Source organism: Rutilus rutilus, assembly GCF_951802725.1.
Source record: "Rutilus rutilus genome assembly, chromosome: 4".
Taxonomy (NCBI): domain Eukaryota; kingdom Metazoa; phylum Chordata; class Actinopteri; order Cypriniformes; family Leuciscidae; genus Rutilus; species Rutilus rutilus.
The window spans coordinates 16,658,349-16,674,894 of NC_140212.1; the positions used below are offsets into that span (position 1 = coordinate 16,658,349).

The 16,546-nt window shown below is 38.4% G+C and overlaps 1 protein-coding gene across 3 annotated transcripts in view; it reads right to left on the reverse strand.

Moving 5' to 3' along the window:
• The window catches only part of ppfia2 (PTPRF interacting protein alpha 2), a 214,742-nt gene that overhangs the window by 40,428 nt on the left and 157,768 nt on the right, over positions 1-16,546 (reverse strand). For all 3 annotated transcript variants that reach the window (XM_084408382.1, XM_084408383.1, XM_084408384.1), the window contains 3 exons: positions 6,436-6,537; positions 2,735-2,899; positions 1,779-1,853 (listed from right to left, as the gene is read on the reverse strand). In XM_084408382.1, the coding sequence (XP_084264508.1) occupies positions 1,779-1,853; positions 2,735-2,899; positions 6,436-6,537 (342 nt within the window). The remainder of the gene's footprint in view (positions 1-1,778; positions 1,854-2,734; positions 2,900-6,435; positions 6,538-16,546) is intronic.

Genomic DNA, 16,546 nt, shown 5'->3' on the forward strand with positions numbered 1-16,546 from the left:
TCTCTTCAGAATAATAACACATAACAGCAATGTATCTAATCAAATCAAATGTATTTTACAAGACTAGCAGTAATATTATCCAAAGTACTATATCGTCGCTGTCGGGGAAACCTCGTATCTTTTCAGGAAATAAAAAAAAGCACAATATTTTTTAAATAATTAAACACAGCGTCGTCAAAGTTGATACTGTGGCATTATATATGGTCAGACACTTGCACGTGTCATTAGACATTAACATTTCACCAAAATCAAGCTCAAAGGAGTTAGAATGGGCGCAAGGTTTCTGCCTGACAGCGACGATGTATTTAGAGTGAATTCATGTTGATTGGGACACATTTTGAGATGACTGGAAAAAAGTATCCCAATCAACTTGAATTCAGGTGAAGTGAATATCGCTGATCACCTCCTCCTAACAAGGCCACATATTAATGTCTGGGTAGATCAGATGGTGAGCAAATAATCAGTTCTCATAATCAACATGTTGGATGCTGGAGAAATGGGCAGGAATACTGACCCAAGGCGACTGGCTCAGAGTATTTCTGAAGGCTTAGGGTTGCTCCGGATATTGTATTGGACAATGCGGGGCTTTAAAGTAAAAAAAGGTTGACTGTCATAGAGTATTGTGGATCTACACTGCATAGTAGGTTGTAAGTATTTTCACTGTTTCAGTATTTTCAGATCTTCTACAGTTCACACACTGCTAACACAGACAGAAGACATCTTAAAATAACCTTAAGTACATACACTTTGCTTTAATAAGTGACGTCTGTGCTTCTCCAAAAGCACCAGCCACTGCTGGAATCTGAACATGCCCAAACTGCCTCTGCCATTCACTAAGTTGTGTGAATGTCCTTTTATAACATCAATGAACAGTTATTCAAAAGCATGAGGTTTTTGAATGACTAATACAAATACTAAATAAATATTTTCTGCGAAGTAAACTTGGGCAGCTTAGAGGCTGGATGAATTTTAAAAGCAGCCTCAATTGAAATCCTTGTGTTTTTTCATTTCCCAGAAACAGAATTCATAGCAAATCTTCCTGTCACATGGTTGATGTTGGCGAGAAGAACTGCACTGTGTCTATGTAAGTGAGAATGTTCTCACCAGTCTGTTTGCTGTTGGTCTTGATTTGTGCAGTTGTTAGATTTTTACACATTATTTATTTGAGATGTGGTGAATTTTGAAAGGCATAGTTTACATTTTGTACATTCTTTAGAAATGTTTAGAATAATTGTAAAGTTGTTAAAAAGATAACAAAAGGTATATGTAAGGTATATGTATTAATTTCAATCATTGAAATATTTATTTATTTAATATTTATTTATTGTAAAGAAATATAAATGAAGGAAATGAAGTCACCCCACCAGCCCTGGACCCCAAGAGAACACACAAGTGTTCATTCAGAAACTAAGAAAATTATAACACACAGCAGAGTGCTCAATTTCAGTACACATATTCTCAATATAAAATATCTCTTAAAGAAAAATAAATAAATTTGGCTCTTGTTGAGAAGTTTGAAGCTCATTCAGCTAGAACTGCACCATCTGGACTGACAGTACTAGAATAAACACTCAAATACACAATGTTCTGTTTGCTCTGTTGCATTTCACACTTATAATAATAATAATAATAATAATAATCAGATCAGGCAAAAACAACATGGCATAGCAACAAATTAAACATATTTGGCATGTTTATGGAGTATATTCATCTTAGAGTAAAGTACTTTCTGGTGCAGATTGCTGTACAATTATGTAATCAGAGCATTTGTGCCTCACCTCCTGATTGGCTACGGCCAACTCCTCCTCCAAGGCAGAGACCCGCTCTAGTGACACCCGCAATCTCTCTCGTACCTGAACGAAAGAAGAAAAAAACACTATCACTCACTGTTCATCAAGGTTGAGCTCTACTCAGAACTGAAGTGAGAATGTTTCTCATATTACTGATTTAGAATCGAATTTGAGGTGGCAAAATGACAGAATTTAAGAAAGTAGAATTATACACACAACATTTTTTTTTTCATAAAGCTATTGTTGTGGTGCTGTGTGACAAATGTCAAACATTTTTTCCCTTTGTCTTACATCAGATTATAAGTCACAATTCTACAGAGAACAGAATGGGCCAAAAAAAAAAGGCTGAATAAAACCACTAATCAGTCTCTCTGGTGACCTGTTTGATCACTGGAATCATTTCAGTGGGTTCAGTCTTTCATCACTGGACGACCAGTCGTCACTAAACCTACTGTCCCATAAATCACATGCAATTTCCTGCCGTCTGTTACCAAACGCCTTATAAATGACACTGTCTGGAGAAGGCCGCAGAATGGATTACAGCTGGATGAACTGCCACACAAGGGCTTAATCCATAAATAAAACACCACTGGATAAAGGAAAAGAGAGGTGGGACAGTGGGCTGTACTGTTGTATAAATGTACTTCAGCATCACTGTCAAAAAATCAGGAGAGAAACTTTACTTTGGTTACTAAAGTAGATCAGTCACAGATCAGTCAGCCTATGTATTATATGGGTTAACATCAACAGGTTTGTGGTACTGTATATTTGGAATGCCACATATACACTTATATTAGATTTCTATCAAATTGTCATAGGCAGTACATTAACATTTGCAATGCACAGTGGTAAAGCATAGACATAGCATTAGCATTGTGCTGGCTTTAAAAATTCAACAACAAAAAAAACCATGAACCTCAGCAGGTGTTGATCTCACGGTTTACCTTCTCATCCAGTGCTTTGTGGTGCTCAAAGAGGGACTTAAGAGCTTTGAGGACCTCCACCTCACTGGAGACGCCAGAAGGAGACTGGGCCTGTCGTTTCACCACTGTCATGCGTAGGGAACGTTCATGCCTCGAAACCAAACACTCCAAATGCTCCAACAGCAGCTATGGCACATATAAGGAGTTCATCTCATGAAGTATCCTCAATTACTGTCACAAACATAATACATTAAACCAAATGTAAAACTGAAACTAAATATAAAACTAATTTAATACTAAGTTTGTAGCTGAAATTACCACAATTAAGTCCTAAACCCCTAAATGCTAATCTAAAAGGGAAACAAAATCGAAATCTTAAACTTCAGCCAAATATAAAACTTGCAGAAACTATATAAAGCATACTAATTCTAAAAGTAAATCAAAATGTTAAGATAAAATTAAAATTAAATCTAAAGATAAAGATAAAACCTAATTTAAAAATTAATTTGAGTATAAATAAAAATACAGATAAATATAAAATCAAAACTAATTCTAAAAACTAAATGCAACATGAGGTACTTTTTTTTTTTTTGGTCATATCACTAAACCCTCAAGGACATTCTTCATATGGAAAATTAATGATATGTGCTTAACACACCATTTGGTCTTTTCTCATTTTACAAGGGAACCCTTTTAGACAGCTAACAACATTACACACAAGAAAACCCATTACATAAACAATAAAGCAGACACAACAAATTGAAACCCCCTGGACCCGGCACAAAGAAGATTATGTTAATGTGTTTACTCTCTGGTCTGGTACATAGCATAAAAAATCTATTTGGTCCCAAAGTCCCAGGGACACAGAGAGAGAGCGAGCGAGAACTGTCTGGCTTTAGATGAGTGGAGTGGACTGGACATACAAAGCTATGGATGTGAAACAGAGAATGCAAAGTAAAATTGAGTATGTTGTTTTGAAATGCGCTTGTTCAAGAAACCTGCTCAGAATAATGATGAATTGCATCTAAAGCTGGATGTATACTAAATCTAAATCTAAAGATAAACTTAAACTAATGCTAAAACTAAATCTAAATAAAATCTAAAAAGTGAATTTAAAATATTTTAAAAGTTAAAGTGCCCCTATTATGTTTTTTTTTTCAATTATTCCCTTTCATGCAATGTGTAAAGTAGCTGTCTATGAATGTAAACGATCTGCAAAGTTGTAAAGTCGAAAGTGCACGATAAATAAAGTTATTGTCTCTCAAAAGAAGGAATTGACTTGCTTGACAAGAATTGAATTGCTAATGAGTCGTCATTCGAATCCCACTTTGTTACGGAGAACTCCAAAACAAAATTAGGAACCTTTAAAATAGAATAATAGGGGCACTTTAAAGCTTTAACTAAAATTAAAAGCTAAAACTAAGACGATTTCTAAAACTTACATTTTAGCTAAATCTCAAACTAAAAACTTAATCTATAAAGTTAATAGTCTTAAAAAGTTCAAGCTAAAACTAAAATAATATCTCAAGCTAAAGCTTAAGGAAAGACACTTCATCTAAATACATCTAAAGTTAAAGCTAAGACAAAAATATAAAATTATAGCTAAAAGTACTATTTTAGCTTCATTTTTAGCATGCTGGTGAAATCAATCTGGTTGATTTCCACAAGTTTCCAAATTTCCAAGCACGGAGTTCGGCTTCTGCCAAGTAGGTAGTTGGAAATTCAGGCTTCTCTAGTTGAATGTAACACAGCATTAGGGCTGCAGTAGCACATGTACCTGCCTGAGGGCTGTACTGGCAGTACTGTAGCAGTGCTGCTCTAGAGACCTATCGAGGAGCTGACCTTTCTATTTCTGCTCAGTTCCTTGCTCTCTCATTCATAACCCTCAGTCTGTGCCAGCCTCTGTCTTTCCCAGCGCCAGCTCAGCACTAAAACAACCCTATAGCCGGATAATGCAGGTTAGGTTACTCTCTCTACCTCTGTGTGAGTCTGTTTTGGTGGATCAGATTAACACTGGTGCCTTCAGCAGACACAGACAGACATTAGTTAATACATGAATCTCAGCAATGATCTTAAATCAATATATGGACAGTAACATTATGTGTCATTTTACTTAAAGGGGTGCCATGTTTAAAAATCCATCCTGTATATTTCATCTACATGCTTAATTTTAATACTGAAATCAGTATAATTCCTCTGTTAATGCTGTACTTTCCTTTACTTGACTACATGACCAGTTTGACATAATTTGACATTGTATGACTATAAGTGCACCTTAAACTTTTCTCACTTTATAACCAAAGTTTTACTAGTAAAGAAAAAAACCTTTAAAAATACACACACTGTCATGTAAGTGTCCAAAAAAGTTTTAATCTACATAAGCGTGTCGACCCCTCATGGTGGCCACCGTGTTGAGATTACTTGAAAAGTCTCGAAAGTTTAGAAGAGATTACTAAAAAGTCTGGAACATTCACAATGTTGATCTAGGCTATATTGGAAAAATAAATAAAAGCGAGTTTACAGTGAAAATATATATATATACAGAATATTGCGTATGCCTAGTGGCCAAAATGTGATTTCTACAATGTCTTACTGAAAAGTATGAACTTTCTGCATTATCAGCAACTAATGCTCTTTTAGTAAATGCTACAAGTATGTAAATTGGGACGCAATCTGAAAATTATTAAGATATGATAATTTTCCATAATGACTGATGCATTGCAGAGTCGACAACTGTCTCTCTCTAGGTGAGCTTTGGGTTAAATGCTTCACTCAGTCACATTAGCTGCTCCTTGTGTAAGATTAGAAGCTCTCTTTAAAATGAGTCTGTTTCTAATCTCACTCGACCTCTCCTCTTTTCCATTCCACTACGTCCCCTTATCTCCCTCGATCAATGCTTCCCTCTGGTTTTTAATACCTCCAATATCCTCAATTCCATAATTGACTCTTCAAACGTTTGGCTGCGGATAAGTAACGCAAGTAATTAATTGAACTGCAGCGTGGAGTCAGGTGTGCTGGGCTGCATTAGCACGGTGATTCAGGCAGGCACTGAGGGGTGCAGGAAAAGAATGGAAGTGAGAATGAATACTTTCTTGTGAAATGGATAGACAGAGTGCTGGTTCCTGTCAGATGTTTTGGCAGCTTCTCTGCATTCCATGCAAATGATTGGTGACAATTTTATTGAAAAATACCAGCCTGCCTGCTATCTTGACTTTCAGGGAATTATGATCTAACCGCTACAAGGATAAAGTTATAGCTCAACTGTCATCTCATGACATTAAACCCCAGGAAAATTGCTGCAGACATATCAAAGTGTGAATGTTGTGACTACACGCTGTGAATCTATGGTAAGCATCTCAACAAAATCTGGTTTCAGTTCAATAAATGCAGTTTGGAGCAAGCAAAAGCATCTTGTCTCTAAAAAAACATCATGAATTACATGTGCAAGTCATTGGGTGTCAATCTTACACAGGGAGCAGCTAATGTGACAGTGAGTGAAGTATCATCAAAGCTAAGCACCAAAGCTCATCTATAGAGACTGTTGTCAAATCTGCAATGCATCAGTCATTATGGAGCAAAAAACATGAATTAGATGCACAAGTCACTGGGTGGGCATCAGTTCTATTATTGCCTTTTTTGTAAACAAGTGCAACTTTACGAGGCGGATGATGGTTGAGGAGCACAATTCTTTGAAGTGCCTGGAAGACACTGTGTGAACTCACTCTGGTGTTGTTCCTCTCGGCCTTCAGCTCTGAAATCTCCTCCTCCTTCTCCAGCAGCTGTTCTCTGCAGGCATTCAGCTCTTTTGTCAGGGCGGCAAACTCCTGCAAGACACCAAACAGACATTTGAACATCACATACACTGAGTGAGGGGACACGGGTTTGCTTAAGGACAACACTTCGGCATCTGCTGAGATTCTAAAGTGTGCAACTTGTGGACACTTTGCTATCCCATGAGGCAGGCTCCTAAAGGGTCACTGTCCTGTAGAGTTTACCTCCAGTCCTAATCAAACACACCCGAACCATCTAATAACGGTCTTCAGGATTACTAGGAACTTTTTAGGCAAGTAATTTTAGTCCGGTTGGAGCTATAAACCCTGCAGGACATTGTCCCTCCCGAAGCAGGATCTGACTGCCATAAGGTAACAGGAGTTGAGGAGTAATATAAAATAAAATGGTGGAAAACTGTGAGCTGGTTGGCTTGTTAAATGTAAGTGGTATAGGTACCAAGGATGTGGTTGCTAATGGCTAAACTTTAGACTAAGGGTAGCCAGCTCTGCTCTTGAAGGGCTACCATCGAACAGTTTAGCTCAAACCCTAATCAAACACATTTGAACCAGCAATTGGAGCAATGCAATGTAGAACAATGCCAACATAGTGGATGTATTCATACTACACACCTTCATACCTGCAGAACACATTTCATCAGCAGTCAGGAAGTATGTTCTACAGTATCAAATTCTGTAAACACTACAAAGGAGTGGGAATTTGGACACAGACACTAACTTTTGTGGCCATGAAATTTGCAGCAACTGCCATGACTGGAGGGAAATGACAACTACATGAAACTTTTCACTTCTGGGAAAGCAAAATCCCACACAAGTGAAAGGTAGAGATTCAATGTACTCATGGTAATAATCTAAATTCAGTGTCACTAAGAGGATTTCAGAAATGGCAGGAATGGGGCCAGGAATTGACTAGGGCCTGTATATGGAGACGCAAATAGTGATGAAATTGTTTTGCAAGCAAACCTGATGAACAATACAGATTGAAGTCACCCTGCAACCCTATAACCTCAACCTTGGAAACAGTTTAATAATACGCACAATGAATCATCCTAGTGACAGGCAGAAGTAAAAAAGAAAAAGGACAATGAATCAATTCAGAGCCAAATCCAAGCCAAAACTGTACCTGTTTGAATATACTATGATATTAATGACTTGTTTCCACAGAGCGGTACGTTACAGTACAGTAGAGTACGATATGCAATTATTAGTTTTGATTGTCAGAAGCTGTGAATTATACAAAATACAGAACCGTACCATACCACTTTTTTGTGACCCTTCCGTTGGGATACCTAGCACAGTAGTCCGGTATCTAAAGGGTGGAGCTAGACTCACAGCAGAATGTTGATTGGTTGACAGAGAATCATCACTTGAGCGTGCTACAAGTGGAATCACAACAAAAGAGGCGCCATTTTTTAATATACAGTTGAAACACAATATCGTTGCAACACAATGTCTGCACGCAGCAATGTACCATGGTCGACACATCAGGTGCATATCCCGGGTATCATTGTTGTTTTCTGAGTCACTTTCTTTTTCGCACGAGAATGACATCGATCCCTTCTTTCCAGCAAACACCACGCCTATAAAGTAAGGGCACTGTTGGCGGTGGAAACGCAGACAGTATTAGGGTTTACCATCCCAAATCATACTGTACCGCTCGGTGGAAACAAGCCATACATGACAACAAATTCTACTGTAAAAGTTCCCTTCATCATCCATCTCTCAACTATGACTGAGTGGGCTAAAATGTGTCACATTTCTAATCTAATGAGCATCACTATTTTCATGATGGATAGGGGTACAGCCAGAATAAAATTACATTTTTGGATTATTATCTCTATGATGAGTCTGTCTGGCATTTGACTGATGGCAAGGATTAGAGGTCTAAATAGGCAAGAGTTGAAATCTCTATAGCGGACACGTCGATTGATAAACATGAACTTGGTAGACAATGACAACCCTGCCGCCCAACCACCAGACAGGAGTGATTGGGATCGTGCAAAGGTAGCTGTCTAGGAGAATAACTCACTGTGGTATTGATCTAAGCCTGTCCTCTGTTGCAAGGCTCCTCTGATTATAGAGAGATAATCAAACATGACTCAATCCAGCTGGCCATCAAAGACCCCAGTAGAAGTCGTGTGTTAGTTTGTGAGGCGTTGCATTGAGTGTGAACTCATTGTATGAGGCTGTCTTCCATTATGTATCTTAACGCAACCACCATCTCTTGCTGTGATGTATTGATTGCAGATATTATGTGGTGTTATAAAAGAAAAAAATGTGTGTGAGCAAAGAAGTATCCAGGCTTGATGTTGTAGCTTTGCCTAAAGTAAATCCCGTTTAAAATCTTCAAAGAACAAATAAGATGGGATCTCACAGATTGCATCTTGGGAAGCTTTAAGATACATTGCTGTGAACATACACCAGTGAACCCATGCAGAGAAACACAGACTAACAACAAACCAGCTCTACATGTGCTAGAATTCCAATCAGTTATGATCAAAACTTCCCTCTAGCAGCTCTGCCTCTGACACAAACCTCCCTGAAGTGTTTTCTGAAGTCAAAGGTCACTGATCCAAGATCAAACCAAATTCACAGTGCAGGGATCCAATGCTGCCCTTAGGTGGTAAATGTGGGGTGGGTAAAGCATTGGATCAACATCTGACAAACTCATTAGCGTGTGAAGGTCCCATCAGTGTGTAAAAGGTGAGCACACATTTTCTCATCTCAAGTTTATAAAGTATATCTCATTACTGGACAATCTACCATGTTACTGGTGTTGTGTAAAGACTGAAATCAAGACTAAATATGGGATTTTCACACTTAAAATAATTTAGGATCATTATTTTTTAGATTTAGGATCATTATTTTAAAATAATTTAGGATCATTTTTAATCCTTGGACAACAAAGTCCAGATTATCATTTTTCACACTGTTTACATTTTACACCGATTACAGATGGCACCGCAATTCAGCACAAACTTGTTCTGGCGCAGGGCTTTGTAAATTATAAGCAAAGTTGTAAGTTAAGTTAAGTTATATGCGGTGCTTAACTAGAGGCAATTAACTCAAGATCAAAAAAGAAGTTAACTTGGGATTAAAGTTTGAAAAGCATAGAGGAGATCCACGTGTAACAACTTGACAACTTTCCAGCAGAGTGAACTGAGTGCAGAGCCACAGGAAAGAAAGGAAAAATCACAAGTAAGATCTCAACTGTTTCCCCTAGACATGAGATTAAATGGAGCAATCAGACTTTTTTTCATTAGTCTCCTGTTTCTCAAAAGTTTTTTTCCCCTGAGTAAATTATCTCAGTAATCTCACATCTAGTTTCAGAGAGCTCCTGGCAATCTCAAACTGCTCTCTGAAGTCTGAGATTTCAACATGAAGATTTCAAAATATCTCAAATTCTTTTAATACAAAATTATCCAAGTTTGTTATTTATGCACACTCTCATTAGCGTCTATTATTATTTCTCCAAACAATTTTAAACATACGAGACAAAGTTGATACATAATTCAGAACTCTTGCACTAAAATGATATCTGATGAAATAGTACCAAACACACACGATAATCTTCTGCCTAAAATGCTATGCACAACAGCTATGCTAATTCTTCTCTTTTGCTTCACTGTTTCTACCTAGGAATGCCAATCCCTGAATACAGATTGCGCCAGCTCTAGTTTGGATCTAGATTACAAGTTACAAATGACTTTACTTTAGTACAATACTCTCTGGCCGATAACAGAATACCTCCTAAATTATAACATTGAAACAACCATTTTCAGTAAAGCTGCTTTAAAACAATATGTATAGCGAAAAGTGCTACACAAATAAGCTTGAATTGAATTAAAAAGCAACCTCTGAGAATTAGATACAGAGCATTTCCTCTAGGAAGAAACAATAATCACAGCCAATAAGGACATACTTTAATACACAGCTATATAATTTGATTTTGGACAAATGAGATTTCGCTGTGGATGACAAGCTAAAAACAGAAACCAAGTAATTGTCTTACTGTGTGATCACAGCTGGTTATAACAATAAGTCAGTTTAACATGGAGCAGATTAAGTTTTGCACTGTGCTTTGGTTTATCATGACAGTTTACTTGTTTGGCTGAAGACAATAATATGTCATAACTACTCCTCATAGAGAGTAATGAGAAGAAGCCTGGAAGAATTCAACCAGTCTGAGGACTTGGACTTCAGAATATCTCATGAAAAGCAACTTCCTTCCTCAACATAGTTATCCCATACATAGACGGCGCCAGGGCCCAGAGGGCCGCTGCTGGCAGATGCCCATAATGGGCATGTTGACGACACGGCTGTCTAGCAGAATTCACTCGGTTCAGTTTGGCACACACGTCACTGTGGATGAGTTAGCAAAGCGCTAATTAAAAAGTGTTGATTAGAGAGGTGGTGGTGCAGAGGTGTTAGTCTAAGGGGAGAGACAGGCATAATTACAACATGTTCTACACCGCTTTAAACAACGATGAGAGGAAAAAAATGGATAAACATGTTAAAATGTTCTAGGCAGGGTGTGAATGTTAATTTTAACCCAGTTTTAAAGAGGTACGTTTTACATTTGTCAATTTACTGTAAGCAGAGCTATAAAGGTTAACTTATTACCTCCTGGGGTTTTACCATGGCAAAGTGGTGCATACTAACAGTCTTTTACTTAGGATTTGCTTTACAGGTGAGTTGGAAACACACACACAAAAAATAAAATAATGTCACCATTTTTTAACCCTCATGTCATTTGAAACCCATTACTTTTTATTCCCTATCTCCAAATCCACATTCTCATCCCAAAAAAAATGTATGGGCAATCTTGTCCAAAACCTACTTTGGCCAACTAGTCCCTGGTTTTTCGCCCAATCGGAACCAGACCAGTCTAGGACAATTCTCTGGACTCTCTAGACCAATAATTATCGAAAAAAAGTTGAACTTTTGCATTTGCCTGGCTGTAACAGGGTCATTTAGGAAAGGGGCGGGACAAAAAGACACTCAAAAGCCTATACAACCTAAGGGAAAACCCCAAACTTCACAAAAATCGATGAGCATATGTGTCATAACATGGTAAAGAGGCATGCCAAGTTTCGTGAAGATCGGACAATAGGTGGCACTATAAATGGCAAAAACGTATTTTCTTATTAGGGGTTCAAGCACGAAGTGCTGAAACCCTATTGTAATTGTACTGATTTTTATTAGGGGTTCAAGCACGAAGTGCTGAAACCCTGTGCTGATTTTTAGCATTTTTGAACGCATCGTGCAGCCCAAACCATAAGAGCTGGAACCTTGAAACTTGAAACCTAGATAATTCTATAGAACACAAAATGAGACATTTTGGACAATGTTCGCACCACAAAAGCATGTGGTGACTGGGGGCTGTCAAGCTCTGAAAATCTTCCACTCCGTCATAGCTCTTAAATGTCATTTGCATTTATTCCAATTTGTTGTATGCAGAAGTGTCAATGAGATATGAGATCTATGGCAGAAGCTAAGTCAATTTTAGATCGTTCCTATACCACAAAACCATCATATATCTTTAGAATTGATATATATGTCTCATGGACTACATTTATGATAGTTCTATTCGATTTTGGATCTTGACCGTCCCTGCTCACTGAAAGTATTGTTGTAAGTAAAGGAGCGTGAACATTCTTCAATATTTCTTTTTGTATTTCCCAGAAGAAAGATAATCATATGGTATTGGAACAACAGGATGGTGAACTATTCATTTAACTCCATTTCAAGTAATCTAAAAAGGCACCAAAACCATGTAGGTCAGCAATCTCACACTGACAGCACCCTCAGTCATTTGTCTGAATGACAAAGACCACCCCATTTGAAAGGCAGATGCAAGAACTGCATTGTGGAAACAGACCAAACCTGGTCTTCCCCAAGGAAATAGCACTTCAGTTTGAGACGTTTGGGTTTGACAAGGCCTACAAAGAAATTTCTCGAAGAATGCCAACCAGTCGGTGTGAAAGACCTGGCACATCTCATTCATTCTATTTGGATTGACTCAAAAACACTCTTTTTCAGCAGGATAAGACACACTCCTGGGAGCGACGGGCCGTTTAAAGCATGGAATGGACAAAAAGACTGTGTAGGACATGAACCTTACAAACTCAGAGAGAGTTTTTAAGACTTTAAATCAAACAGCCTCTGTAACGATAACCTTCAAATGCACCTGCGGCTCTTGAGAAGCGTTCATGTAAATTGGCAGGATAGAGCATTCCCATTGTGCAGCACAATAACTAAAGAAATACAATAAAAACTGCAGAGAAGTGAGGGAGCCATGCTTTATCATAAACAACTCAAAAACTATAGAGACAAACAGAAATTTGAACAGCTACATGGATGATATATGACCACAGACCCATTAAACTCTAGATTGAGGATGTGTACTGCATTTTATGAATCTTTAATGGAGGCTGTAAAGCTTTATTTACAGAATGTCCCATGGGGTCCATGCAATCTCACAGATGTATCGTGTGGCGAACAGTGTTCCTGCCTTTGTCTGCATTGCACGCAAGGCTTTCGAAACTAGTTCTTTAGACAGTAACAGCAGGATTCTCAAATTTATGATACATTTGTTTAATGACCAGTTTATACATGCATGCACAATTGTCACTATTCGATACCAATATCAGTAATATTTCACCCTTCTCGACAGTAATTCCGATATGTCTCATCTGCTTCCACTCCTAACACTCCAATGTATCTGTATTAGGGGGTGTATCGTGGGTGGTCTATCGTGGTTTTTCGGTTCGGTTTGAATATCTTTACACCCCTAATCTGTATTAAAACCTTACACTCTGCAATGGCATAATTCTTCTTCGAATTGCATACACGTTTGGAGCCGGCCAGGTCAGTAAAGCATCTAGCCAGAGTTAACCAATGACATTACAAATGGCAAAAGACCTATATAACCATCAGCACTCAGCATGACTTATTCCCTTCCTTTAAATATTTAGGAAGGTCACATACGAACAGCATCTCTTCAAGGAGCAAAACAAGAAGCAAGAAGATTGTTTACAGAAACAGGTCAAAGTCAGCCTCTATATGAGGGTACAGACATGGAAATTTGTTTAATGTTTCACAATAATGGCTCGAACTGTTAATTAATAATAACGGTGGCAGAAACTATATTATTTTTTAACGGGATGATCTGCACTCAACAGTTTATAATTTAATTAAACATAATGCTATGAGAGGGCAAGTCAACTTTGAATTAACACTCTAATCGTTCATTTTTAATTGCCTGAAAAATCTAATGCAAAGCGCTTGATTCCCCTCAATCCAAGGCAATTTGTAACAGAGGCTCCCCTGTAGACCTGGTCCCCTGACAGCGTGTGCACGTCCTGTATTAACCATCTCTCCCTCAGCAGGAGGACGGCAGTTTGAAGTTAAACCTGTATAAATCCATCAGCAGCCCACAGACCCACTCCAGCGCTGTCCCCTGACTCGTGTGTCCGTATGAACCCAGGGTCTGTGCGATGGGGCGACCACTGGGCTTGATTTACTCAGACCTTCGGTTGCAGAACTCAACAGAGGGGTCAACACTCGGATGTAGAGCCGCCCATAAATCTGCAGAGGGGGTAATTATCGCCTAGGGATTTAGTGCTTCTCATGGGGCGTTGGCTGCTAATTTTGTCCTCCTCATGACAGTCATTAACAAGCACAGGACCAGTGTGACAGTGCAAAGATGCTATTCTGGATGATCTACAGTTAAAACAAAATCAAGAAGTACCACCACGTTAAAGGAACGATATTCACGTCTGCTGATGCAATAGTTTGCAAGCCCCGATATTAATATTACAAACCCTTAACCGTAATATTAAACTTCAGCAGATGACGAATCCTCTATCGTTTGTGACGGACATGAATGATATCTCAAATTATGCGGCTTGTTGAGGAGAGGTGCGATCGGACTAACAATTGTCAACTGTTGGATGATAAAACTGGTGAAAAACATTCCACAGGCTAGCAATGAATTTTAGAAACCACCCAGAAGACCCTAAAAACCACTCTGTGGAAACCACTCACAACATTCTAGTCTTGTGTCAGTGGGTTTTTCCATAAGAAAAGTCAACTTGTGATGCATGTAGTGATAAACATCAGGATAAAAGAAAAAAATAATAAAGCAGCAGGTTGCGTGGGACTTAAAATAAGCTAGTTGATTCCAGTTTTGTGCCGTCTTTAAGGAAACAAAACCCAGCATGCTCTAGCAGCAACCCACAGTGACAACACAGCTTGCTAACTTCACTTTAATAGCAGGAGACAAAAGGGTAACAAGTACAGAGCAATAATAGTGAGAGAGGAGAGGAGAGGAGAGGAGAGGAGAGGAGAGGAGAGGAGAGGAGAGGAGAGGAGAGGAGAGGAGAGGAGAGGAGAGGAGAGGAGAGGAGAGGAGAGGAGAGGATTAGGCCCACCATATAGTCCTTTCCAATGCAAAACAAAGGTCAGATATTTGCAATGACCTTTATTTTCCCCTGTGAAACATGTGGCAGGTTCTGCAAGTTTTTTAATGGGAAAATCAGCAAATCACTGACTTATTCATAAACATATGCTGAATTTATTTTTCAAGAAGCCATTCTTTGAATTGCAGGGTACTAAAGCTGAGGGACGAATGAGAACACAGGCCCACCCTCGTGTAATGAGTGTCACACATTCTCAATTTAAAACCAATCTAGTGGAGCAGTCAGGCAGCAGAACACACACGAACACACACTCACACATTCTGCAAATGTCAGCCCATGCATCACCCATTAACCAGCTGTGAATAACAGCAATGAACAAGATGAATGGAGTCTGAAGTTGCTGACTTTTAAGGAGAACCCATCTGATCAAGCTTCTTCTACAAAACCTTTATACAAATGTCCTCTTTACCTTTAAAATATTTAAACTTTTTTTACTTACTTTTTCAATACTTTGTTTTGTGTAAAATTCCTTTTTTAATATATTTCTAGAATGACAATGTGTTATTGTAATGCACAGTAAAGCAGCAGCATGTTAACGTCAAGCTCTAATGACCAATTGCGATTCACATCCCCAGTGTGTTTCATGTAAGGAGCACTATTTGAGTAGCACATAAAGTTGCTGACTATGTAGAGAGTTCCAAATCAGTGACTTATGAGATTCCATATAGAACGCTCTCTAAGAAGGCAGCTGCTTATGTATATGCTATTAAAGTCAGCCTGCCTTTGAAAGTGGACAAAACCGGAAACCAATAACTGTCAGATTAGATAACCACAGTGAACGTCTCTGTATAAGGCAGATAAAACAAAAGGGCGAACGTACCCATAAATCACCTCTACAAGCAGGCGTAAGAAGCCGTCGTGATTGGTTTACTTGTGAGAACTCAGTTCACGTGCGGTGAGAAATCCTTCCGTAGATCATTCAAAAATGCTTTGTTAATCAGGGACTGAGGCCTGATAGGCGACGTAATTTAGGTGATAAAGAATGCGAGCAGATATACGTGCGTAAATCTTCTCTGCTTGCTCTATTGCACAATGTTGAGCAGATATAAAGCAGGGTAGAACAGAATCTTAATTCCTAGCCACACAACTAGGACAGATGGTATTTGCATCCATGACTTTCATGTGATGTTCCCACAGAATAAAGGGACAGTCTTGTCCAGAACCACCCTATGCTGAAGCCTATTAAAAAACTATCAAAATGTTGGGGCTTTTGGTCAATGTCCGATAGTTTTGAGGCCATTTCTATGCTAGGTTCATGATAAAATGTCTAGTTGTCTCGTTTTGCATACTAACACATACATTTGTCAAGTAAAAATGTACTTTTCCTTGTAAACCACCTTCCTCGTTGCAACAGCAAGTAGCAAATCATGATTTGATAATGTATCAAAGTATTGGATGCATTTGGAATTGTATTTCCTATGAATTGGTTCGGAAGAACATGGCAGAAATTAAATCATTGTGAAAGTATTTCCACATAGCTTTCATCCATGGCATAAGATGTCTAGTTAGCTAACTTCATGTTGTTGTTTTTGTTAACTAAACTATTGTTAACTGTTTTGACA